Source organism: Spermophilus citellus (assembly GCF_964194105.1).
Source record: "Spermophilus citellus genome assembly, chromosome: 18".
In the NCBI taxonomy this organism is placed as follows: Eukaryota; Metazoa; Chordata; class Mammalia; order Rodentia; family Sciuridae; genus Spermophilus; species Spermophilus citellus.
Window position 1 is genome coordinate 53537615 of NC_138200.1, and position 27071 is coordinate 53564685.

The following is a 27071-nucleotide window of genomic DNA, read 5'->3' on the forward strand; positions in this document are numbered from 1 at the left end:
GGCCCCACGGCATGTTGTCAACACTGCAGCCAGAGTGATCTCGCACTTCTCTGTTTAAAATCCTCCAAAGACCTCTTGTTTTACTTAGAGAAAAAGTCAAAGTCCTTATAGTGGCCTACAAGGCCCTTCAAGATCCACACCATACCCCAATCCTACACCACTCCTCTAGCCTCATCTTGTGCCTTCTCTGTCCCTCAGATATGCCAGGCTTGCTCCTATTTGCCCCTGTTCCTGTATGCTCCTCCCTCATATCCACAGAGCTGACACCTCACCTCCTGGACTGCCTAAATATCCATTTAGTGAAGCCTCCCCTTAAAATTGAAGACTTTCTGCATCTCCATTATTCCCTATTTCCCTACCTGCTTTATTTTTCTCCCCATTGCATTTATGACTCTGTAATATACTATATAATTTAAACTGGAATGTAGGCTCCACAAGGACAGGAAACATTGCCTCCTGCATCCTGGCATATGTGAAGTATCTGAAACAGAACCTAGCACTCACTAGGCCTCTCAATAAATATTTGTCAAGTGAGTGAATGAATTTTACTTCTCCTGGAAGTGCCTTTCACCTCATTTTGCTTATCTGAACAGTGATAGTATAGGAAATATACTGGGCTGATGACTGGGGTCTAAACTGGAGGCCACATTTGCTATTTGTGTGACAATGAGTAAATGGTAGTTGTGTAGGGTTTGTGAAGGTTTATTAAGCTGTGTATTTATGATACATACATTTTCTTTTATATATATGTGAATTTTAAAATGTTCTCCGTATCCTGACTCTCTGAAAAAAAAAAAAAACCTCATCGGGAATATCTTCTTCACATTTTTTATCTCTACATGTAGATTTTTTTAAAGGTAAAATTAGGATCCTGCTTGCTTGTTCACAAAACCATAACATGAATTATTTTTCCAGAGCATGATTTTTAATGGTTGCCCAAATCCTTTGAAAAGTATAAGCATCTTTTGGTATATTATGTTAATATCACTGTTCTTGGAATAAGGAGTTGAAAATTTATTTCAAAAGATTTTGATTTCTTCCTTTTCTCTACAGGGGACATGGTTTCAAAGTACAGAGAACCTTTGATCCACACCTTCCTGAGAGGAGTGAAAGATCCAGATGGTATGCACAGGGCCAGCAGCTTAGCCAACCTGGGAGAACTGTGCCAACATCTGGACTTCCTGCTGGGTCCTGTGATCCATGAGGTGCTTCTAATACTTCTTTTAGATTGGGAGTCAGTAGACTTGTGTTCTTTTTCCAGATCTGCCTCCCTGTAAGATAGAACGAGTAAGTCTATTAACTTCCCTAGTCTCTATTCATCCTATTATGTATATTAAAAGCTGTATTGGTTGACCACCTCTAATTCTAAACCCAGACACTTCAAACAAAATCTGGAACTTTTGGAACATCAACATGATGCCACATTTGGAAAATTCCCTATACCATAAAGTTTTGTTCTATGCAAAAAATTATTTAGAATATTGTATAGAATTACCTTTTGGCTATGTGGATAAAATTCATGAAACATAAATGAGTTTTGTGTTTAGACACAGGTCCAATTTCCAAGATAACTCATTATGTTATATGCAAGCATTCCAAAATCCAAAAGAAATATCTGATATCCAAAACAGTTTGGTCCTAACCATTTCAAAGGATATTCCAACCCTTTAGTAAGAATCTCTTAGTTACAAATAACAGGAAGTCAACTTACCTTAAGCAATGAAAGATGATTCACTAGAAATTTATTAGATGATTTATTCTGGTAACTAACAGAATTGAAGAAACCTTGAGAAAGGCTTTAGACCTTTACCCTATGTCTCTGGGCTATATGTGAGTCTTATCTCTATTTGTTAAAAAAAAAAAAAAAAAAAAAAAACCTCAGGCTAATGCTCTGGCCCTTTTTGGTCACAAGTGCCAAAATGAGTCAGTTCAGACCTGATTCATACATTTTCTAAAACTAACAAACCTGAACAATATTCAAACATCATGATGTTATTTATTTTTATTTTTATTACTTTTTTTTTTCTTTTTGTATCCTTAGAGTCTTCCTTTTCTCTATCTTAAGGGAAGTATAGCATATTGGTGGCATGTGATTTGGTGTCAGAAATTTGAAGAAATTTTTTGGTTTGATTGATAAGAAGATTGATTTGATCTAGAGCAGATTTTTAACATTCAAAAAGTATCATCTTAAACCAGGCATATTGGCCCATGCCTGTAATCTTGGGAAGCTGAGGCAGGAGGATGGCAAATTCAAAACCAGCCTCAGCAACTCAGCAAGACCCTATCTCTAAATAATATATTTTAAAAGGGCTTGGGATGGCTCAGCAGTAAAGCACTGCTAGGTTCAATCCCCAGTACCCAGCCTGCCAAAAAAAGAAAAAAAAAGTGTCATCTTTCTGGAAACCTACAGAATTATTGAAAGAAAAATAAATTGCCAGATTCTCTTGGGAATTGTAATAAATGAAGGCCCAACTCAACAATCTACTTACCTGTGTTCACTCTAAGACTCTGACCATGGTTTCTTGATCTGAAAAATGGGATTGAATTACTGATGGTGTAGTACTGTTATAAGGATCTAGAGATGATATATATGCTTGACGTAATAATTTATTCAACAATTTTTACTGAGAGCCTACTTCATGCTAAGCAGTATTCTAATTACTTAAGATATCTCGCTCTTCAAAAAGACAGTGGTTCCTATCTTTGTAGAGTTTCCATTCCAGTGAGAAGAGACGGACATAAAGGAATATACATAATCAATCAATATAATATGTTAGATAAGAAGTAGAGCAGGAGAAGATGATCAGGATTGTAGTGTTAGGTGCTGGGGAGGTGGTAGTTTTAAGTAGGTATCTAGCCTTTCTGGGAAGGTGACAGTTGAGTAAACACATTTTGATGAGCAGCAAGGAAATGAGAAAAATAGAGTAACCAGTGTCCCTCAATATCTGAAATATGTTAGGCCTATTGTTGGGGGCTGGGACTACAACCCCATTCTTCTGGGAATGGGTAACCTGGTGGAAGACACAATGATCAGTGATTACAGTGACAGCTGATGGAGTGAGTGGTGGGACATATTTGAGTATTGACAGAGATTCCCTGGAGAAAGAGCTGAATCTGGAGAAAAAGTTAGGTAAGAAGGTGAGGGTGAGCATTTCAGCAGAGGGAGCAGCATGTGCAAAGGCATGGGGGTGAGGGTGGGGTGGGTGTTTAAGAGACCACGGGAAGATCCTGAAAGTTGAGTGGAGGAGTTGGGGTGGGGCTAGTTGTCAGCAAGAGCTAAGGCAAGAAAGGCAGGCAGGGGCCATGTCATGAAGAGCTTTGTTATTACATGGCTTCCTGGCTCACAGCAAGAATAAAGCATTGCTTATATAATCTTCCGGAGTGAAGTGCAAATAGGTAGAGGGCCATTTGCCTGCCATGAATGCTGACTCAAAAGAGCACCATTCACAATCCTCAGACCTGTTTGTCTCAGTGTTCAACTCCAGGTGAGGACTGGAGCTGTGGAGGTATCTGCTGGGCACATTCAGTCCAGAATCTCTGCCTCACTACTAGATACCTAGACTGTTTCTGCTGTATCATTGCCAGGAGTCTTCATAGTCATTAATAAACTGTAAGCACAACAAAGGCAGAACTATTCTTTATTCACCTTTTCGTACCCCCTAGTACATCGCAGTGCTTGGCATGATAGCTGATTGGCATCAAATGAAGAGGAAGGTAAAGCTGGTTGGGAAGACTAGTTCCTACAAGTTTAAAGAATACTCATAATAACAGGAGATGTAGCTCAGGAGTAGACACTTTTTCTAGCATGTATGAGGCCCTAGATTTAATCCTCAATACCTAAAAAAGATCAAAAGCAAAAAATAGGACATAATACTCTTCTGAGTGCCTTATATGTCAACTGATCCAATCCTCACAGAGGAAACTGAGTCACAGAGAAACTAAGTAAGTTGCCGCAGGTGGCATGGTTGGAGTTTGAATGTGAGCAGTTAGTTCTAGAACTCATACCTACTCCTCTGTATTGTTTCTCAATAAGTGTTTTCAGTTCCTTTGTGAGATTGCTTTTGTGTTTTGAAAGTGAAGAGCACTGCCATATGAGAAAAGCTGCAGACAGGAAGGGTCATGTAGCTCTACCTTAATAGAGCTTGCTTTTGGCAGTGAAACTTCAGAAGGCAGTATATTCCCTCTGATTTGAAAAACCAGGTGTTTCCATCCCATATAATTTCTGCCTCTTCTTTTTAAATGTTCCTTCTTATGTAGCATCCCACGCTTGCCTTGTCATCAGTGCCAAACCAGCTACCTTGGATGGACTGCAAGTTTGAACATGCTTGGAGGCGTGCCAGTTTTAGCATTGCAGCCATTACTCCTCCTATAGTCAGAAAGCTCTAGCCCATTCACATAGAAAAAGTGGGATTTTTGACATGGCTCTTTAGTAGTTCTTCATTCTTTTATTCATTCAACAAATATTTATTGAGCATGTGGTCTGTGCCAGTTGGGCATACAGCCAAGCCATGTGTGCAATGCTAAGGACACAGCTGTGAACACAATAAAGTCCCTGTGCTCATGGCCTTAACATTTTGGAGAGGAAAGATATGGAATAAACAAGTAAGCAGTTCTATACCATTTCAGGGATGGTACATCTAATAAGATTAGGGGCACAAAGGGAGCTTGTTGTACATGACTCAGAGGGACAAGAAAAGTTTCACCAATGAGTGACATTTGAGCAAAGACCTAAGGAAGCAAGGGGGTGATCAGATATCTGGGGAGAGAGCATTCCAGATAAAAGCACAGAAGCCTTGAGGCAGGGAACTTCGAGGCCAGCATACCTGGAGGGAAGAGGGCAAGAGAAAGAATCATAGGAGCTGGCAATAAAAAGATAGTGGCCAGTGGGGCTGGGGTTCACCGGTAGAGTGCTCTCCTAGCACATGCAGCTACCTTGAGGGTTTGATCCTTAGCACCACATAAAAAATAAATGAATAAATAAAATAAAGGTATCATGTCCAACTAAACTAAAAAAAAAAATTTTTTTAAAGGTATGGCCCGTCCAAATGGTGCCTTGTACAGACTTTTCTTGTGAGTAGGATGAGAAGCCAGAGCAAAGGAGTGAAATGGTCTAACTTATTTTTGATTACTGGGGCTTCTTCTATGATAGTTCTTTGAATGTCTCATGAAAACTCTTTAAGCTTTGTAGTCTCAGAAATACCTAACTCAAATGTGTACTGGTGGAGAAGGCACATTAACTTTGAAGAAACTCATCTTTGACTGCAACTTGAAGAAATGCTCCTTTATGAGACTGATCATGTTCCAGCAATGCTAGAGGGCACAGATACTGGACCTAGTCTCTTCCCCTAAAGAAATCTCAGTAGAATGTGAAATTGACAGTGGTCCAGAATTATGCAATAGAACAAGCACCAGCGGCTGAGGAAACACAGAGCTGGGACCCTAAGTTAGCATGCCAGGGTATTAGGAAGGTTACATCGATCAGGTGTTAGACAGGAAGATGAGGATGAGAAGCATGATCTTTTTTGATATAAAGTTTGACAAACTACCCACCTCAGTCTTTTCTGACATGATCTGATCTGAAGGTGTTGGCCCCTCCTCTAGCTGTGTAGCACATGAGCATCAGAAGAGAGCTGTCTTAATGTTGGGTGGTTCAGCTGTGAGCACTGTCTGTGCCCCTATAGTGTTGGTTGGTAGGGAGGGAACAAAAAGTACAGGCTCACCCCTTCCACAGTCTTCACACTGGGAATTCAAGTTTTTCTTCTTTGTTGATGTCAAGATTTAACCTGTTTAGGGAGCATTATTTTTCCCCCTAACTTCTCATTCTTGCCAAGTGCTGTGTTGCTTAAAACCAAATCTTAATGGGCTTTCATCTTTATCACGTTCTATAACATGTAAATATGATTTAAGTGAAGTGTAGTAAGAGACCTGTCCTCAATCCAACAAATAAGATGTGCCACAGGTGACAAGTTTATGGAGAAGTCTGGTTTTAATACTATGCCTAAAATTCCACATACCTGAGCTTTGTGGTCTGATACAAAGCTACCACTGTGATCCCACTACATGATCTAAATTTATTACCAGTTTTGCCACCTTCGGTGTAGTTTCCTAAATGACAGGGCCCACACAGTTTGAGGATTGTCAATACCTGAGCTGAGGAATGGCAGGTGTTATGGGAAACTCCAAGGAAGCCCAAGTAGACACTATAGTTTCTTTCCTGGCAGTGATTGAGTAAGCAAAGCTCATAATAATTATTGATTACACTGCCTTTGCTATTAAGGTTTCTTAGTTCTTGTCCTGGAATTTTCCAAAGTCCGTTTTGGGTAATTTGGTATTGGTGGTGGTGGTGGTGGTGGTGGTGGTTGTGGGCAGTGTTTCCCCCCAGCCTTCAGTATTAGGCAAGCACTCTACCACTGAATTTTACCCCAGCCCTTTTTATTTTATTTTAAGACAAGGTCTCGCTAAGTTGCTGGGGTTAGCATAAAACTTATGATCCTCCTGCCTTAGCCTCCCAAGTAGCTGGGACTACAAGCAGGTGCCACCATGCTAGCAGTTTTGGGTAATCTTGCCATTTGTATTATCTTTATTTTTATAGTTCTGATTATGCTTGGTGTGTGCCAGCTGTTTTGGGAGTGATGCTTTTCCTTATTTCTGTTGGCTCCTGTGAAGTGTTAAATTGCTTAAGCTGACCTTTAATGTTTCCAAAGCAGCCATCATCTTTCTGTTTGTGTGGATTTCAGAAGTGGATATGATTTACATGATTTACCCAGTGAAGAGAAAGCCTTCCATAATATCACTTATTAGATTAGGTACATTGACCCTTAGGGAAAGTGTCATGAAGATCACATAGAATCAGATTCTGCCATCTGGGAGGACTTAGAAACAGAGAATGGAAATATTACACCAGTTTATAAATTAGTAAAGACCTTACATCATCTGCCTATCATTCACCAAGGCTTTTAGGAATGGAAGGCAGTGTTGAGTATGCCCTTGGAGCTGGAGGTGAGAGACAAGCTGTGAAGTGACTCATTCCTACTGGATAGATGGAAGAGAGCAGTCTGGCATTCTTCCTGCTTCTAGTGTTAGAAAAGGAGGTCTCTCTTACAGACCTCACATGCAGGAAAGCAGATATGAGCTGGCATGAGTGTTGGAAAAGAAGGAAGCTATTCTTACTCTAGAGATATCTGCAAGACCATATTAAAATCCTGATGTCCTAAAGACACTTTACCTGAGCAACACTTGCATATTTCATAGGATTTGGTCCTGGTGGCAGAGGTTTGAGGAAGGTTCATGAATCTCTTCCATTCTCTGGCCTCTTCCAGATTGTCCAAGATATTTCATTGTAGTTGGGCTTTTTACAGTCTGGCACATTAGTTACTGGCAGCCTGTAGCAAGCAGGAGGCCATTCTAGCTGACTTCAGCAAGGCCTATAATTACCAGCTCCTCTCTCCCCTGTACCTTCAAGATGCTACAGGGATCAAGAATTGGCCTTCAAGGGAAAGCCCTTTGCCAACCAGGATACTTTTGCCTGGATATCCCAATTGTGGAATTAATGTCTCACAGTTAGAGCTAGCTTTACACTGAGAGCCTAGGCAGAGCCTAGGCAGAGGCATGTCCCACTCAACATAGAGAGGCCAAACAGAGGAGGCAAAGACAGACACAGCAGCGTTCTAGATTAGGAAGCCTTGGTCTGCCAAATGTGGAATCATGAACCTAAGGTAAACAGGCAAACACTTGGGAGCCTCTTGACGTGATCTTAGGCTGGCTTTCTTATATTAGTTATTAGACAGAATAAGTTAAACTTTAGTGTATCAAGAAGGTCTCTGACCTAGCTCTAACTTGTTTCTCTGACTTCAGCTCTTACCTCGTAAATACTAAGCCTGAAAGTGGAGGTAGCTATTATATTGTTGCCTGTTTGGAGGTGACCCAAGGAATTCCTCTGAGGACCTAATTGCTTCTACCGTTAATGCCAGAGGCATAGACGCTGCTGCTAAGCCTTAGGTTTGGGGTCCCAGGTCAAAGGCAGAAGCAGTTTACTGGGTCTTATTGGAAAATAGCCCCCAACAAATTGAGTTTTCGGGAGTTTCTCTTTCCTTGGAAACTGCAGGTTTGTCTAATAGATGCACAATTTGATTAAATGCCAGTGCATCACAGATGCAATTGTATTTAAGAACAAGCTATTTCTTCTAATCTCTTTGCCACCACTGATTAATTAGGTACTTTGAACTATGCCCAACTGTTTGAAAGCTGTGAAAAATACAACCTGCGTAGTGAAAATTTCTGTACAAGCCTAGTTCCTCATTTGTGCCTGTATTCACTATTCTTTAAACATAATATTTATTTATATGCGTTTCCAAACACACAATCTGGCTATTTTCTTGTCATGGTTAGAAATACCTCTACTGATAGCCAAGAAATACATGCACACAGTAAATCCAATAACCAAAGTATCTGAGGGACCAGCTGAATAATTTAGACATACCTTTAGATTGTTGCTACATCAGTCATAATTACAAAAGTTGTGCTTTTTCTTTTTAAATCTTATATGAGTACCTTGGAAAAGTTTGTTGTTGTGTTTATTGTTATTATTGTTGTTAGTGGTGTCTCTTTGTTGAAATTTTAGAATATTTTTATGTCTACAAGGAGCTAAGCAGTGATAAAGTGGTTGGTACAAAGTATAGAAACTGTCCATTTTATGACATACGTAATTATTAGCTATATATGTGGCACCATGTTTTGTAAGTACTTCCTTTTCTGTTATAGAACTGTCTTTGAAAGCAACTGAGCCCAGAAAGACCTATTCCAAAATGAAGGCCAGGCAGGGAGTCTCTGAAACTGGCCCCTGCTGACTTACTGGGGTATATACTAGATATATAGTTTTTTGTTTTTTTTTGAGAGAGAGAGAATTTTTAATATTTATTTTTTAATTTTCGGCAGACACAACATCTTTGTTTGTATGTGGTGCTGAGGATCGAACCCGGGCCGCTCGCATGCTAGGCGAGCGCGCTACCGCTTGAGCCATATCTCCAGCCTATACTAGATATATAGGACTGGGTGTCTACACATTCATACTAAAGGAGATCAGTTTGAATACTTCTCTATTTCTGTATCCCTGGGCTGAAACTTTTATCAATGGTACATTCTTTTTTATGTCAGACCTTGAACTATGAAGCCTCCTTAGCTAAATCTCCAGGTTCCTCATTCCCTAGAAGCAGCTATGCTTTGGACTATGGTTCCTTCCTTTGATTTTATGTCCTCAAAGGGGACACATAACAATTTTTCCACTTTTTAAAAATTTTATTTTTGCAGTACTTTGGATTGAACTCAGGGGCACTTTAACACTGAGCTACGAGCTATGTCCTCTAGCCCCATCCCACCTCACCCCACTTTTTTTTTTCCCTTTCTGGTACCAGGAATTGAAACCAGGAGTACCTAACCACTGAGCAACATCCCCAGCCCTTTTAAATTTTTTTTATTTAAAGAAAGTCTTACTAAGTTGCTGAGACTGGCTTTGAACTCACAATCCTCCTGTCTCAGCCTTCCCAAACCTCTGGGATTACAGGTGTGTGCCACCATGCCCACCTCCCCCAGCCCTTTATATTTTTTGTTTTGAGTCAGAGTCTTGCTAAGTAGCTTTGAAATTGTGATCCTCCTGCCTCAGCCTTCCAAGTAGCTGGGATTACATCTACCTAATTTTTCCCACTTTTTAAGGAGATATTCACATTTGACCTTATATTTTTTGAAATATATAATATATATGTGTATTCCTTCCCACTCCCTGACATTCCTCCTAAATTCCAAACCAGGTTTTGTCCTTTTCCAGAAAAGCCAGACTGCATCAAGACCTCTACCACCAGATCTCAGCTTCTTTATTAAAGCTGAGGAAACTAATCCATCCCTCTCTAAGCCAGATTGCTCTTCATGAATGTGTAGTAAGTACAGCACAGTTGAAAAGCTACAGGTAATTGTGCAATCCTGGTTTTCACTGACTTCTTCCCTCACCCTCCTAGGTGACAACTTGCCTGATTGCTGTGGCTAAAACTGACCATGAAGTTCAAGTGCGCAGAGCTGCCATCCACGTGATCGTGCTGCTGCTTCGGGGACTCAGTCAGAAAGCTACTGAGGTAAGTCAGTTTGTGGTTGTGTGTAACTTCCCCACCTCTTTATTTTCTGTCTTCAGTCTTCCTTTTACAAAGGCAGTCTCAAGCTTTTTCTCTAGATGGACTCTTGAATCCCTGTTGAATTAGTCAACAAGAATTTTGTAGCAGGTAGGGTTTGCATTTTCAGTAAAGAATTTCTGTTTCCTATGTAACATGTTGGGCAAACCCAGTAACTCCTGCAGAAAAAACAGAGCATGAGTTTACAGATTGAGGCCCTGAATCCTGGCATTCTCCTCATGGGGGCGGGTTCCAGGGTGAGCTGGCTGGAACACATTAACCCTGCCTCTGCAGCCTGAACTTCAGTAACTTGTCTTCCTGGCATATTTCATTGTTCATGCTGAACTACTGAAGGTCTTAATTTAAGGTGTTTCCTTTCTAGCTCTAAGTTCAGGCCATGAGATTCTCATTGCTGCATAAATTAAACTTTCTTCCTTCTTCAAGTGAGTTTGGCTGGGTTTCTCCCCAGTGCACCACCAATACAGGAAGGAAGTTTATATATCCATATGTGTACTACAACTGAGTAACCTCAAAATTAATTTTCTTCTTGATTTTAATGGAAACTCATTCCTAGTTGATTTCAGTTACAATGTTTACGTTAATAATTCACTTCCTGGCATCCACAATGCTCTTCTGTGGCTTGCACATTGGTATTTAACCAAGTGTTGGGGAAGCCATTATAAGAGTGATTGTTTTATCACAAACAAAGCCTTTATTCAGGATAGAATTTTACCATATCAATGCCTGATGCCTGTTTGTAAAAGCATGAACTCATTAGTTATCCTCCTTTCTTTCCTACACAGGCACATTTTCTCTGTAACTGTCTACTTGCTGTTGTTTCAGCTCAGACCATTGAATTTCCAAATGACCACTCCCCTGATCTTTATCCTCAGCTGCATTTCTGTCCCTTCTGCCTTGTGTAGGTTAAGGTTTGTATTGAATGAGTTTATCTGGTGTGAATATGTTCAACTACAAATTATAAAAACTCCAATACAATGGCCTACACAATTAAGGATTTGTTTTTCTTATTTCACAAAAAAATATGTAGGTAGGTGCTGTTCATTAGCAGCTCAATGTCAATAGAGCCAATATTTCTATAATCTTCACGGCCTTTGTTTCTAGTTGCTGCAGCTGTGGCCATTGTAGCCCATAAAAATAAATAAGAAGGAAGATAGGAGAAGGGCACTTTTATATCCTTTTTTGGGGAACTAGAATAAGTTTCCTAGAACCTCCCCAGGTGATTTCCAAAACTGTCTCATATAATTACTCCTCACCATGAGGGAGCCTGACAATGAATTTAGCTGGGACATCTCTGCTCTGAACAAAATTCAATTTTCTTTAGCAAGGAAATGGATATTGGAAAGGTGACTAATAATGACACAATAGGGAAAGGGGAAGAATGATCTGACTTATAGGAACTTCTGTAGAGGTAGAATTACTCAGAAACTGGGAGCTCTCACCTGGGGGTTGGAGGCTTCAGTTTGTCATCTAGGACTTTGATCAGGACAAGGATGTATGGATCACACCTTGATAATTCTTTTTTTTTTTTTTTTAGAGAGAGAGAGAGAGAAAATTTTTTTTAATATTTATTTTTTAGTTTTCAGTGGACACAACATCTTTTATTTTTATGTAGTGCAGAGGATTGAACCCAGCGCCCCGCACATGCCAGTCGAGCGCGCTACTGCTTGAGCCACATCCCCAGCCCCAATAATTATTATAATTAAATGAACAGGGTACATACAGCTCTTGTTGAGAATTTGCTGTAGAAGATGGAGTTAAGAAAGAACAGTGTTTTTCATCCATTATTAAGATCTCTGAAACTCTTAGCTAATATAACATTGTTATGTAAATTGTTAACAACTGGGAAGATCAAGTGAGGAAAATACAGGGCCTCTATACTATCTTTGCAACTTCTCTAAGTCTAAAATTATCTCAAAATAAAAATGTGTTTAAATCACAGCATTATTAAAAGAAATATGCAAAACTGTGGGACTAGGGATATAACCCTAGTTGGGTTCAATCCCTGGTAACAACAACAAATTCCGTTAGTGCATACATCCTTACTGAGTGAGAACAAGAGAGGGAGACGGAGGAAGAATACATGTGCATAGAGTAAAATATCTGGCTAGCAAAGTGAGAGAAGAAATAGAAACTCCAGATTTCTCACATCTGTGTGTAGCCATTGAAAGCAACACTGCTTGTTTCACCACTACTAAAATAATTTTTTTTTTTAAAGAGAGAGTGAGAGAGGGGAGAGAGAGAGAGAGAGAGAGAATTTTTAATATTTATTTTTTAGTTCTTGGCGGACACAACATCTTTGTTGGTATGCGGTGCTGAGACTCCAACCCGGGTCGCACGCATGCGAGGCGAGCGCGCTACCGCTTGAGCCACATCCCCAGCCCTAAAATAATTTGTGACCATGGAGGATTTTTGTCACCTTCCAAATGCCATGTGAAAACCTCTCTTGTATTCTCCAAACCATCTGCAGTTTACACTCACTGAAACTTATAAATTGTGCTTACTCAGTGAATAAAGAAAAGGAAATGGGGTGGGGTGAATGTATGATTCCTCTTCCTAGTGTGTCCTTGAGACCAGGTGTGTTAAGTCTTGTAATCGTAGGTGTGATTATAATCAGGGGCACTTTAATGAAAAGAGGAGATAACCACAAAGCTTTCAATCTGGGATTTCTCTTCACAGCTCTGTCTTGCCCCCCAGGAACAGCTGAAAAGAAAATGCTGCTTTGTTGATGAAGTTTTATGTTTTTTATTTCCTTCTAATCACCATCTCTTAAGCTATGGAGTGCCAAAAGATAATACCTGGTTTCAGTGAATTCTCTGTTGTTTGTGGCTGTGCCGGCAAAGGACCTCTGTGGTTATTGCAACCGGAAAGAGCAGTATAGCAGATAGATTGGAACCAAGAAGGAAGACATCACCAACTCGACTCATGAGGTCTTTTTTCCCTTCTTTCCCATTTCAAAGTAGCCAGAATTTTACACAATCAATACAGTATTCATATTGGAAGAAAACACTACACTTACTTTCTTACTGAAAAACCTCTTCTCTGCTTAGCTTTGTTTTAGCTTTATGAGCCATATCTCTTTTTTTTTTTTTTTAATAAAGCCTAAAGCTTTGTTAAAAACTAGAAGGCAGGCTAGGGTTGTGGCTCAGTGGTAGAGCACTTGCCTGGCATGTGTGAGGCACTGGGTTCAATTCTCAGCACCACGTAAAAATATAAATAAATAAAATAAAGGTGTTGTGTCCATCTACAACTAAAAAATAAATTAAAAAAAAAACAAGAAGGAACTCTTTTTTAAGCCCATTTTTTACCATACCCTTGCTGAAATATAAGCCCTTTACTAGGAATACCCAGGAAAGGAGACATGTCCAGGCCAGCACTTTGTGTTGGTCTAAATGTTAAAAATAGGCTTTCTCAACACAGAGAAAGGAGCATAAGCAACAGAATGAGGAAAGGGTGCTTAACCACCTGCTTTTCACAAACTTGATCTTTGCAAGTGACTTGTTTGTTTATTCTATGCATTGTAAATATTTAGAACATCTATTTTTATAAATTTCTTCCAAAAACAATAATTGGGGCATTAATATTGAGCACTAACCTATCACACTAGCCCACCTTCAGATAAATCCATAAAGTCAGTCCATAAAGCTGAGTACAATGGAACATGATGTTCAGGAGGCTGAGGCAGGAGAATCACAAGTTTGGGGCCAGCCTCAGTGATTTTAAAAAGAAGCTGAATGTGGTGGCATATGCCTATAATCCCATCAACTCAGGAGTCTCATACAAGAATCTCACAAGATTGAGGCTAATCCCAGCAATCTAGTGAGATCCTCAGCAATTTAGCAAGACCCTGGCTCAAAATAAAAAGTAAAAAGGGTTGGGGATATAGCTCAGTAATAAAGTACCTGTGTTCAATCCCAGCTACCAGGAAGAAAAAATCTGGACATAATATAATGAGCATCTATCTGAAACCCTTGGAAAGCAATTAGAAGCAGGGAGGTTTTTTGGTTTTGATTTTGTTTTTTCAGTACTAGGAGTTGAATTCAGGTGTGCTTTACCACTAAGCTACACCTCCAGCCCTTTTTTAGTTTTGTTTTGCTTTTTTGTTTTTGAGGCAGAATCTCACTAAATTAACCTAGGTAGGCCTCAAACTTGCAGTCTTCCTGCCTCAATTTCCCAGGTTGCTAGGATTACAGGCATGTACCTCTACACCTAGCAGATAGAATATTAAGGGGAATCTGTGCTTAGAGCAGAGATAGTATACAAAGTGTGTTCCCATCCTCTTTGCTTAACCTAGAGACAAGGTTCAAAGGTTAGTTGTGAAGGCATGCAATTCATTAGGGGCCCTAACAGAGAAATCACAGAATGTCTGATCTGGGTAACCAGAAGATGAAATCCGGGGAAAACTATAGCCACAGGATGAAAAAGGGCAATCCTAGAAGGGAAAGATTCAGAAAGAGGATTCCCAAATTCTGTCTACATCTCCAGCTAAACTCTAAAACAAGCAACATAATTTCCTGCTTAAAAAACAAAAACAGGGGTTGGGGTGTAACAGTAGTAGAGCACTTGCCTAGCACGGACTAGACCATGGATTCTATCCCCCACACTACAAAAAGAAAACAAAAATATAAATACTCATTGGAGAGCAGAATCCAGAGTTTCCATAATTTAACATTTGTAATATCTAGGATACAGTCAAATTTACACAGTATATGAAAAACCAGGAAAATGGAAAATATTCTCAAGAGAAAAAACAAATCAACTAAGACCAACCTCCAAGAAAATTCTGATACTGGAATTATCAGACAAGATTGTTAAAACAGATATTACAATTATCATCAGTGAAGTAAAGGAAAATATTCTGCAATTGATAAAAAGGAAATCTTGAAAGAAATAGAAAAGATTAAAATAAAAGAGCCAAAGCCAGACATGGTGGCACATACATCATTAATTGTGAATTTAGTGCTTATAAAAACAAAACTATCACAAATAATCCCAGTGACTCAGGAGGCTGAGGTGGGAAAATCACAAGTTTAAGTCCAGCTACAACAATTTAGCAAGACCTTGTCTTGAAATTTAAAAAAAAAAAAAAAAAAAAAGAGCTAAGTGGAAGTTCTATAACTAAAAACTATGATTTCTGAAATTTAGGGAAAAATAAAAACACTAAATGTAATTAAATGCAGAAAGGAGAAAACCAAGAAAAGAATAAGTGAATTTGAAAATAGAGCAAAAAAACAGAGATAAACTGGATGCAGTGGCACACACCTGTAATCCCAGCAGCTCAGGAGCCTGAGCAATGAGTTTGAGGCCAGCCTTAGCAACTTAGCAAAACCTCATCTCAAAATTAAAAATAAAATGAGCTAGGAATGTGGCTCAGTGGTTAAGCATCCCTGGGCACTCAATCCCTGGTACCAAAAAAGAAACAGATAAAAACAAATATTCAACAATGACTGATTTGGTGTAACTAGATCCTCATAGGAACCTAACCCTGTGTTTCCTCTAAGAGCAGTGGTTCAACATCTACTAATTCAGCGTTAACAGCAAACTTAGTGTTTATAAAAACATAACTACCACAAATAATGAAAATCAGTTTTATATACAATTGAAATAAGTCAGTCATAAAAAATATAATCTGGAGCTGGGTTCAGTGGTGCATGCCTGTAATCCTATCAGAGGCTAAGGCAGGGGGACCACAAATTTGAGGCCAGTTCAGCTATTTAACAAAGCCTTCAGCAACTCTGCAAGACCCTGTCTCAAAATAAAAAGGGGTAGAGGTGTAGTTCAATGGTAAAGTCCCTGGGCTTAATTCCCAGTGCCAAAGGGTACGGGGAGCAAAACCTTAAAGCATCTTCAGGAGCAAGAGTTAGAGATTAGTTATTAATTGGCTGGGTCAGATTATGAGGCAAACCACGTCTCCACTCTGGAATGACTTTTAATTCCTTCCTTTGAGTCCATTGTTGAATTATGATGGCAGAAGCCTCTTTCTCATACCATTATAAGTGGTGCTTTTACTAACCTTGCTTCATTAGGAGGGCATGGCTGTTTACAGGGTTGATATTAATAAGACCAGGTATTTAATAAGAAATTAGTTTTGTTGGATAGTGTTCACAGCATCACAGGAGACAGGGGCATAGAAGTATTTTAAAATGTATTGTGAATTTATAAAATGTCTGTTACCCCCAAATACTTCCTACTTATTCAGACATCTGAATTGCAGTTGTTCCGTTTCTGTGAGAGAAGGCAAACCCTGGGATTAAAAAAAGCAAAGAGTTTTCTTGTGATACTCTGCTTTTTTAATTACAGAAAGTGTTCATGGTCCATCCAGAAGATTTAGTTCCTGTGTCCCTAGTTCACCTTGTGCCTGTCTGTCCAGACCAAATGAGAACTAGGATATGACACTTAATCTTTGATACAGCACAAATGGCAAGTTGTGAGTGTCTGTAAGACAGAACAAATGGGGAATTCCCTTCCTTTTATTGGTATTGTCTTATCCTGAAAGTTATCTGGACAATATTTGGTGAGTTTTGTGCTATGGGCACAGTGAATGGGCTAGTGCAGTGTCATTCCCAGAATGACTTCTACAGACATTATTTTTTTTAAGCAGATAGAAGGCTCCATGCAGAAAGCAATGAAAAGAACACATATAAAAATGACTTATCTTTTTCCCCTTTCTTTTCCTCCTCTTCCTCCTCCACCTCCTCCTCCTACTTTTCTCTTCTTCCTCCTCTACCTGCTCCCTCCTTTTATTTCTCCTCCTCCCTCTTCCATACCACATCTTCTAGCCTTAGGAAGCTAAGAGGAGTGGTTCTGACCTTCTTACCTTGAATAGAGAAATATTGATAGAGCCTAGAATAATATTTCAGACTGTTAGACTTGGTGCAAGTTCTGGTCTTGATGCAAATCCAGGAACCTCTCTGAATGTCATTTTCACATCTGTCTTATCTGCCTGATAGATGTGGCAAGAGTGAGATGGGATAACATGTGAAACTCTGCAAACTGCAAAGGGTTGTAAATGTACAAGACAACTTTTTTTTTTTTTTTTTTTGGTATAGAGATTGAATCCAGGAGCACTTAACCACTAAGCCACATCTCAAGTCCTTTTTAAAAATATTTTATTTAGAGACAGTGTCTCACTGAGTTGCTTAGGGACTTCCTAAGTAGCTGAGGCTGGCTTTGAACTTGCGATCCTCTTGCCTCAGGCTTCTGAACCACTGGGATTCCAGGCATGTGCCACCATGCCCAGCTATACAAGACAACATTAATGATGAGTACCATTAATAATCATTGATGATTGTCATCATTACTACCACCACCTTCATCACTTCTACTAAACTGGGTGGTTTTTTTAAATTTTAATTGTTTGTGCAGTGCTGGGTATCAAATGCCGGGCCTAATGCATGCTTAGCAAGCACCCCACCACTGAGGTACATCTCCAACCCCTTAAATGATTCTTTTAAAACCACCAAAGATAGTTTTATATTGTTCTATCAGATCATATGAATATGAATGAATAGACAATTTATTTGATGGCTGACATTTTTTAAGTTAAATTATTTTTAACTGATTCATAAAAACATAAAAGGGGCTGGGGATGTGGCTCAAGTGGTAGCGCGCTCACCTGGCATGTTCGGGACGCTGGGTTCAATCCTTAGCACCACATAAAAATAAAATAAAGATGTTGTGTCCACCAAAAACTAAAAATAATAAAAAATTTAAAATTATCTCTAAAAAAACATAAAAGTTATACACATTAGTGGTATATATACATTTGTAATGCTTAAATCTGGGCTGGAACTTTTAGTACCTTACACTTTTTTTTTTCTTTTTTAGTTGTAGATGGACACAATGCCTTTATTTTATTGTCTTTATGTGGTGCTGAAGATTGAACTTGGCGCCTCACACATACTAGACAAGCATTCTACCACTGAGCCACAACCCCAACCCCAGTTCCCTACACTTTATCATGCTGGACTCTCACCATGATTTATCTCAGCTTTTAGGAGACAAACTTTATTACTTGGAATTCAGTCTTCAGACTCTGTTCAAGGCTCTAAGGAGTGCCATCTCCTCTTCCTTATGATGAATACTGATGTCCTTTACTGGGAAAACATCTAAATACCTTAGATGCTCTGTATTGAACCAAAGGACATAACATTTATTTGGACTTGATTTGACTATTGTTTTCTTCCTTTATTACCTATGGAAAAAGAAAAATACCATCTGCTTTCAGAAAGCAGATACTGATCTAGATGTTTTATCAGTCATCTCAGTTATTCTCTCGGGAGCTCTGGGGATAGGTGTTGTTATCCCCATTTTTCCAGAGACTAACTGCACATAGGTTAAGCCAACTACTCTAGGTCTCACTATTATTAAGTGGCAGAGCTGGTAAACCCAGACCACCTAACCCTAAAGTTTATGTTCTAGCTGCTGTTAGCAGTTTGAAAAGATTAGGTATTTCCTAACTTTATTAGGCTACTGATGTTTTTAATAAAGAGCACAAAGGAAATTTTTAAAAAATAAATTTTAAAAAAATTAGTAAGAAAAAAAGAAGAGCACAAAGACTGGGGTTGTACCTCTGGTAGAACGTTTGTCTAGAAGCATGAGGCTCTGGGCCCCATCCCCAGCACCACAAAAAAGAGACATCACTGGGGCTGGGGTTGTGGCTCAGTGGCAGAGCACTTGCCTAGCATGTGTGAGGCACTGGTTTTGATCCTCAGCATCATAAATAAACAAACAAACAAACAAACAAACAAATAAAGGTCCATCATTAGCTAAAAAAGAAAGAACACAATTTTTTTTTCTTGGTACTAGAGATTGAACCCAGGGCCAGGGGCACTTTATATCTGAGCCACATCCCCAGCCCTTTTTAGTTTTTATGTTGAGACAGGGTCTTGCTAAGTTACCTGGAACTTGTGATCCTCCTGCCTCAGCCTCCTGAGCTGCTAGGATTACAGGCATGTGCCACTACACCCAGCCAAAAAAAATATTTTTAAGGCAAGTAGTTGCACCAGCAATGAGTGAAAACACATTGTCACTTATATTATCACAGTAGCACAAGAGTTCCCTCTTTCCCTCAACTTGCTTTTTTTTCCCTTACGGGTTTTTGCCTTGTTTGTTCTTTTTGTTTGGATAACAATACTGTGTTTAAAGTCCCTTACTATCATTGTAGTGGAGTTTCAGGCAGAGCAAAAATACTCCTCCTCCTCTTATCTCTGCTTCTCCTATACTTGGGTTTCATTCCCCTTTAGCAGGTCCAGATTTCTTATTATGACAGCAGCATGACCCCTGACTGATCCAGAGATTCATCTTCTATCCAACACTCAGATTCCCTCCCTAGCCCCAAATGCTAAAATTCCAGGGAAGATACTGAATGTTCCAGCTAACATTGTATGAACTTACTTGAGGACCTGGTCAGTGCTTAGGACTAGGGAATAGTCCCAAAGACTTTCTTTACAGTGACTTGGCCAAATCAGTATGATGGTGATGGATTTGAGAAATAAAACTGAAAAAATAAGGACTCAGTACCTTACTATAACTGCTAAACTATAATGTTCAGCCTTTTCTAGTGATAACATAAGTGACAATTTGGAAGCCCTAACATTTAAAACTGCTCCCTTTCTGCCTCTTCTGCATAATCATTTATGTAGATTTGCATATGTTAGACTGTGGTTTGTCTTCCTCTTCTGCATCAGAATTAGGATCTTTTATTTTCTGCAAAAGGGCTTTCTTTTCACCCTTCTTATTCTAATCTAAAATGACCAAGAAGATTGTCTCATTGAGACATTCAAAGTCACAGAATTTTAGGATGTTAGAGGTAGAAGAGACTTTATAGATTTATGATTATCACAAAAATTTCCTTTGGCATAATAACTTCATGAGTTGCTCCTTTGAAATAAGGTCTTCATGGTCAAATAAGTTTGGTAAGTGCTCCATACAACTGTGTTCCCTTCCTGGAGATTCAGAGCATCTTAGCCTGTTAAGAGTCTGAGAAGTCCAATAGCAAAGAAAACTGACAATTTCTTAAATTTATTTACTAAGGAACCCTTTTGTCATCATAATCATGTGAAGTAATAATGTTCCATGGAACATGCTTTGGGAAAGAATCCTACTATCTTATTTTAAGAATGAGGAAACTAAAGCTCATGAAGAGACTGTGGTCATGATTTTTCAAATCTAAGGCCAGGAAGAATGAGCACTTTCGTCCCGTTGTTGCTGGTGACTTATGTTGACCAAGTGCTAGAAGTCTCTATGTCTTCCCCACTCCTCCTTATATTTAATTCACTCACTCATCTGGAACAAAGTTTGTCATATTATCCAAGTAGCTTAGAGAACCGATAAGGTAAGTTGGCACACAGATTAGGCACAAGATTTCCAAAGTATTCTGTCAGTCTCCTTTAAATCGAACCAAATGAGCTTTTATAATAATAGCAAATATTTTGTAGGGCTCCCTTTATTTTATTTTATTTTTTTTTTTTTTGAGAGTGAGAGAGAGAGAGAGAGAGAATTTTTTAATATTTATTTTTTAGTTCTCGGCGGACACAACATCTTTGTTGGTATGTGGTGCTGAGGATCGAACCCGGGCCGCACGCACGCATGCGAGGCGAGCGCGCTACCGCTTGAGCCACATCCCCAGCCCCCCCTTTATTTTTTTTAATTTCTTTTTTTTTTTTTTTAGTTGTAGATGGACACAATACCTTTATTTATTTATTTATTTTTAAACAATTTTTTTTAATATTTATTTTTCAGTTCTCGGCGGACACAACATCTTTATTTGTATGTGGTGCTAAGGATCGAACCCGGGCCGCACGCATGCCAGGCGAGTGCGCTACGGCTTGAGCCACATCCCCAGCCCCACAATACCTTTATTTAATGTATTTATTTATATGTAGTGCTGAGGCTTGAACCCCCGTGCCTCACAAGTGTTAGGCAAGAGCTCTACCACTGAGCCACAAGCCCAGCCCGTAGTGCTCCCTTTATTCTGCTAAAATGAAATGTATAGCTTCATAACCTGCATGCATATTTTTAAAACCAATATAATGTCTCAACTGTATTTTAATGTATAACTATGTAGGCCAACTCTTAACACATAATGAACTGTTCATTTGCTCTCATATTGAAAATTACCATGAATGTAATAACCACAAGTTAATTCAGATGTCCTGTATTGACAACTCAAAAGTATTGTAAATGACATTGAGTTGCCTGAGTTTCCAAAATGGTAAACTGTTTTGGCAAAATTGTAAACAAACTAACATATTATCTCTCAATTTTTATGATAGTTGCATTCTTGAAAAATTCAGTGTTGGAGCTGGGGCTGTGACGCAGTGGTAGTATGCCTTCCTTGAAGGTGTGAAGCACTGGGTTCAATCCTCAGCACCACATAAAATAAATAAATAAAGATATTGTGTCCATGTGCAACTAAAAAAAAATTTAGTGTGTATTTAAATCATCCAAAACACTTCTTTTGAGCATTTACTATATGATAGCACTTGGATCTGAGTGCTTTACTTAAATTAATTCATTCAATCCTCATAATAATCCTATAAAGGTATGAGTGATATCCCTATTTTAAACATGAAGAAACTAAGACAAAGAAGATAAATAAGTTGTCCAACAACTGTCAGGTGGAAGAGCAGTAAATAAACCCAAGCAGTACAGCTTCAGAACTTATCCTTACATTTTCTATGTCCCTGTCATCTGAAGGATTCAGAAACCAAGTCCCCTGGATTTTCCCTGCACAGATCATGGCTAACAGAAGGCTCCTTCAGATCCTGAAAACCATAATATCTAAAAGGAATACAAGCCAGATACCTGCTTTCAGGCATTGACTGTCCAAAAGAATGAAGGAGGAGGAGTAGGCCAGTGTTTGGGCCAGCCTTGGACCCAGGTGCCCTGACCTCTAGGACCTGCCAGCAACTCTTCAGAGAGCGGATATGGGAAACAGCCTGGTTTTTCTTTTGCCCTTCCTCATGTTCCACCATCTCTTGCCAAAATCATAGCCCAACCACAGATTACATCATCCAGCAACTTCCCATACTGTACACATAACTGAAAAAAGCAGGGCACAGAAAGAAACCAAAAAGAGACCAAACACTTTTAGGGCTGCCAGTCTGGGGAGAACACATTGGAACTTTTTCTCCTACCCTACAGCCTGACTTAAGACTTGTTTCTCCCTCAGAGAATAATTATACTGATAATCTGATGGGCCTCTAGGTTGCAAAACCCTTTTATCTTTGTTCTGTTCTCTGGAAGGGATGAGTCCTGACTAAGTATACCCTCCTTGGGGTGACACAGGATTACCTCCCAGATTGATGTTGCAGAGACTGTTCCAGCTCATTGCTCATCATCATGGTTGGTTTGCTCATGGCTAATGTGGTCCAAATAAATGCCATGGGCTCCAAGGTTTGGTACTTGTAATAACATTGCTAACATTTATTAAGTGGACTTATGTGCCACTAAGCTGTTCACATGCAGAATCTCCCTGAGTCCTCCTAAAAACCCTACAAGAGTACTGGACCTGATGGTGCACAGCTGTAATCCCATGGCTCGAGAGGCTGAGGAAGGAGAATCATGAGTTCAAAGCCAGCCTTAGTAATTTAGTGAAGCCCTAAGCAACTTAATGAAACCCTGTCTCAAAATAAAAAATTTAAAAAGAGTGGCTCTGGTTAAGCACCCCTGGATTTAATCCCCAGTACCAAAAAAAAAAAAAAAGAAAGAAAGAAAAAAAACCCTATGAGATAAATGTTTATTAACTTTATTTACGGATAAGAAAATTGAAGCCCAGAAAGTTTACATTTAGAGGCTCAAGTCACACAGTCATTAAGAGGTACTGCCAGCCTGGCTACTCTGAGGAAACTACTCAGAACTGACCTAAGATGTACTTTAGGAAGAGCTGAAGTGTTACAGGTGTGTTGGGACAAAGTTGGGCTTCTAGGACTACCACTGAGCTTTCTTCTCTGTGATTCTCCTAGATTGACAGGTATTTAGTTACTCAGGATAATAAGGAAATTGAACTGGAGAGAGCTTCCTAAAGGGCCAGTCTGCTAAAGTTCAACCTCCAGGTAATTTTTTTTTTTTTTTTTTGGTGTTTTTTGTGGTCCATAAGATTAAGACCAGGGCTGGGGATGTGGCTCAAGCGGTAGCGCGCTCGCCTGGCATGCGTGCGGCCGGGGTTCGATTCTCAGCACCACATACCAACAAAAATGTTGTGTCCACCAAGAATTAAAAAATAAATATTAAAAATTCTCTCTCTCTCTCTCCTCTCTCACTCTATCTTTAAAAAAAAAAAAAAAAAGATTAAGACCAAACACCTTAGCAAGATATATAAGGCCATGGGGCTGGGGTTGTAGTACAGTGGTGGAGCACTTGCCTGGCATATGTGGAGGCTCTGGGTTCATTTCTTGGCACCACATATAAATGAGTAAAATAAAGGTCCATTAACAACTAAAAAATATATTTTTTTAAAAAAAAAGAGATACATAAGGCCAGGCTGGAGATATAGCTCAGTTGGTAGAGTGCTTGCCTCACATGCACAAGGCCCTAGGTTCAATTCCCAGCACCCCCCCCCCCCAAAAAAAAAAAAGAAGATATATAAGGCCCTTCATACTCTGGACTTATCTGTTTTCTATGACTTTCTCTTCCATACATGTCCCAAAGCCCTCATGGCAGTCCCACAGTAATCTGCCTCCATATCTTGGTCCATATGTTTCTTATGCCTCAAATGCCTTCCCCCACCCACCTATCATCAATGTGATAAACTTGTCTTCATCCTTCAGGGTTCCACCTCAGTATTACACCTTTGTAAAAAATGTTTCCTGATTTCTTAGGTAAAATTAGCTCTTACTTCTCTGGCTTTATAGCATTCACAACATTGCCTCAGGATTATATTTTGATCAGTCCACAGGCCTGTGGCAGCAGGAAGCCATAGGCTTATTCACTTTTACATCATGAGACAAGAAGAGAGTGCATGAAATCATTTCTATAAGAGGCGTGGAACGCTTCTCTTGAATTTCTTTGTACTGCCTTTGCAATAAATAGCCTTAGATCTTGAACTGGAAAGTCTGGGACTTCCAAACTCTTCCAGTGTTCAGGTTTTCCAAGAGCTGAAGTTGTCTGAACAAGTTCTCTTAAGGAGGAAATTTTGACTCCCTTATTTGGAAATGCCTTACGTTTTCTTTTTTGGGGGGAGGGGTATTGTAGTTGGATATAGATATGCTTGCTGTCCTGGAATCAGTTGGGGAGAGGAATCCTGAGGCAGAGTGATAGAATGAATATTCTGTCAACCAGGATTGTTCTCATTTCAGAATTTGACTTCTCTTTGCTAGATATACAAGCTATTGAAATTTTAGCTTATGTATTTCCCTTAATTCCTCCATTGGGGCAGAGGTTTCTGCTGTAATATCAGCTTCCACAGCAACTAAGGCAGCTTTCATTTTTCTACTGAATTCATGTCAGTAGCCTGAGACTTTCTGTGTCTTCAGAATAAGGCTTCACACACACATGTTTAAGAACAAACTCTTAATATTTTGAGAAAAAGATTCAGTCTTAATTTGTGAGTCAAATGTTTTTCTTATCACTTCTCAATGTTCTTACTCTCCTCTTATTATTATTATTATTATTTCCATATTCTGAAGTGGTGCAGATTTAGGGTATGTTAAGTGAGCAAGGTGGGATATGTCAAATATAAAGAGAAGCTATATAAATCACAGTATAGAATTATGAAGTTTGGGAACTGTAAAGTGTACTGTATTTATATGTAATTCTCTTTCTAAAAGTTGCTACAAAAACTGGATTGGAAGCTTCATGTCTTCATGAAACTTCTTATATTTTTACTGTGTATGACAGACTTAATTGCCAAAAAATGAAAAATTATTTTGACCACTCCCACTTTGTGGAGAAAAAAGCCTCTTTGCTGATAACTAAGAAAGCACAATAGGTTGTGTAATTGATGCTTAGATTTTTTCATAAGCAGAGCCAAGACAGTGACCTTTTCTTTTGAAACCATGGCGTATTTCCTACAAAGTCTCCTATCCAGTGTTTTTTCCCCAACTTTCTGCCCTACTGCATCCTTACTGTTATTAGATTATGAGTTTTCCTAGGGAACACCTAAGTGTTATTAGGTTATTAAAATCAGCTGGGGAGCATAAAAAGAAACTTAAAAAAAAAAAGCCTAAGTTCAGCCCCTAAGATCTGAGTCTTAGCTGTAAGGTGAGTCTCAGGCATTTTAAAAGTTCTTCAGGGGATTTTAATGTGCAGCAAGAGTGGGGAATCCCTGATTAGAAACCATGTTTTATCACTCAGAGGTGACGGTAGACCCTCTGGGCAGTGTAGCTGTACTTTTCTGGTTGGGGTGGTGTTGGTGTTCCTCATCATGGTGCATGCATCTATAGATTAGCACATAATACAGATCCTGTCAGAGCCTCTGGTGGATGTCTCAGCACTACTGATTTTTCTCTGGCTTTTGATCTAACTATAACTTTATATTCCTAAATCATCCTACACAGAGCATCAAATTCCACTGAGCAAATGCCCTAAGACTATGGCCTACACTTCCCCTACCCATAAAGCATGGCCAACTCAAGCTAGACTCAAGGTTGTGTGACCAGGGTAAACTAGCACCCCAAAGGAAACCAATGCCTTAGAATCAGCCACTAGCCCATTTGCTGCTCCCCCTTTTCCCTCACCAGCCAGGCACCATCAAAATAAACAAGTTTGATGATACAAGGGAAAGACCAAATTCCCCCCATGGTATATTCCTGCATATAAAATTTACCAATAATATGCATGTTTAAAAGTAAGGTTATGGAGCTTAACCTGACAGATGCAGATTTGGATTCTAGCTGTGTGTCCTCAAGCAAATCTCTAAATCTCTTTAAACCCCTTTCCCTGATTTATAAACTGGGGTTAATAACACCTACCTCTTAAGACTGGATGAGATACTGTATGGAAAGGGCATACAGTGATGGGGTGTAGTACCCACTCAATAAGTGGTAGCAATGGCCATTTTCAGGTGCTGTCTAGTTCCACACTAGAGGCTTAGGTGAAGAAAAGAAATAGGATTGTGCTGCCCTCAAGCAGGTGTCTGCATGGAAATCCTCATGGCCAGAGACAGTGTAGCCTGTCCTCCTGACATAGTAATTGAATATACTTTGAAGGCTAAGGCATGGTGGCACATGCCTATAATCCCAATGATTCAGGAGGCTAAGGCATGAGGAGTGCAAGTTTGAGGACAACCTCAGCAACAGAACATGTCTCAAAAGGGGGGCGGGGGGGGGCACTGGGATGCAGGTCAGTGGCAGAGTGCTCCAGGGTAAGCCTCAATAACACACACACACACAAGAGAAGAAACAAAGAAAAAGTAAGCAAGCAAGCTGTGCTTGCAATCACCTTCTCAGGGGTTGTTGCTGCTGATCTCTTCCTCAACAAGCCTCAGCCAACTGCCTTTGCACAGGCTCCAGCCATTTTCCTAGTTACCTTTGTTCTATTTCAGTGCCTTTGGGGGTGCAGGAAAGCTGCCGCCTTCCTCAAATTGCTATTTAAAGACATTCTGAAAACTGCTGCCACTACTGTTCTACTGCAGCTGCTACTCACATCCCTGCCGCAGTGAGCTACAGGGTCTGTGACCTGGTGAAGCCTTGGTAGCTTGTCTCAGCAGGTGCTGGGCAGGAAGTCTTGACTGCTTACTTTTTGTTTAGGACTCCTGAGCTGTCACTCCTACCAGGGGCTACCTGCCAGCTGTGATCTTCGTCTTTTCCCAAACTGCCTTGCCTGTCTGTATCCCTGTTACATTTTTGGCATTTGACCAGTTAAATGTTTCTCCCTTACTCGTCAATGAAAAATCATGCACGGGGACTGGAGTTGTAGATCAGTGATAGCACGTGCAAGGCCCTGGGTTTGATCTTA

At 39.6% G+C, this 27071-nt stretch overlaps 1 protein-coding gene and 1 long non-coding RNA gene across 3 annotated transcripts in view; one reads left to right on the forward strand and one right to left on the reverse strand.

Annotated features, from left to right (window-relative positions):
- Positions 1–27071, forward strand: part of TANGO6 (transport and golgi organization 6 homolog) — a 186348-nt gene that overhangs the window by 146137 nt on the left and 13140 nt on the right. For both annotated transcript variants that reach the window (XM_081274396.1, XM_081274397.1), the window contains 2 exons: positions 1054–1205; positions 10008–10121. In XM_081274396.1, the coding sequence (XP_081130522.1) occupies positions 1054–1205; positions 10008–10121 (266 nt within the window). The remainder of the gene's footprint in view (positions 1–1053; positions 1206–10007; positions 10122–27071) is intronic.
- LOC308637707 lies at positions 1145–26730 on the reverse strand. Its single transcript, XR_014019662.1, has 3 exons — positions 26556–26730; positions 2490–2527; positions 1145–1271 (listed from the first exon to the last, which is right to left on the reverse strand). It is a non-coding gene; the product is annotated as an uncharacterized lncRNA (long non-coding RNA).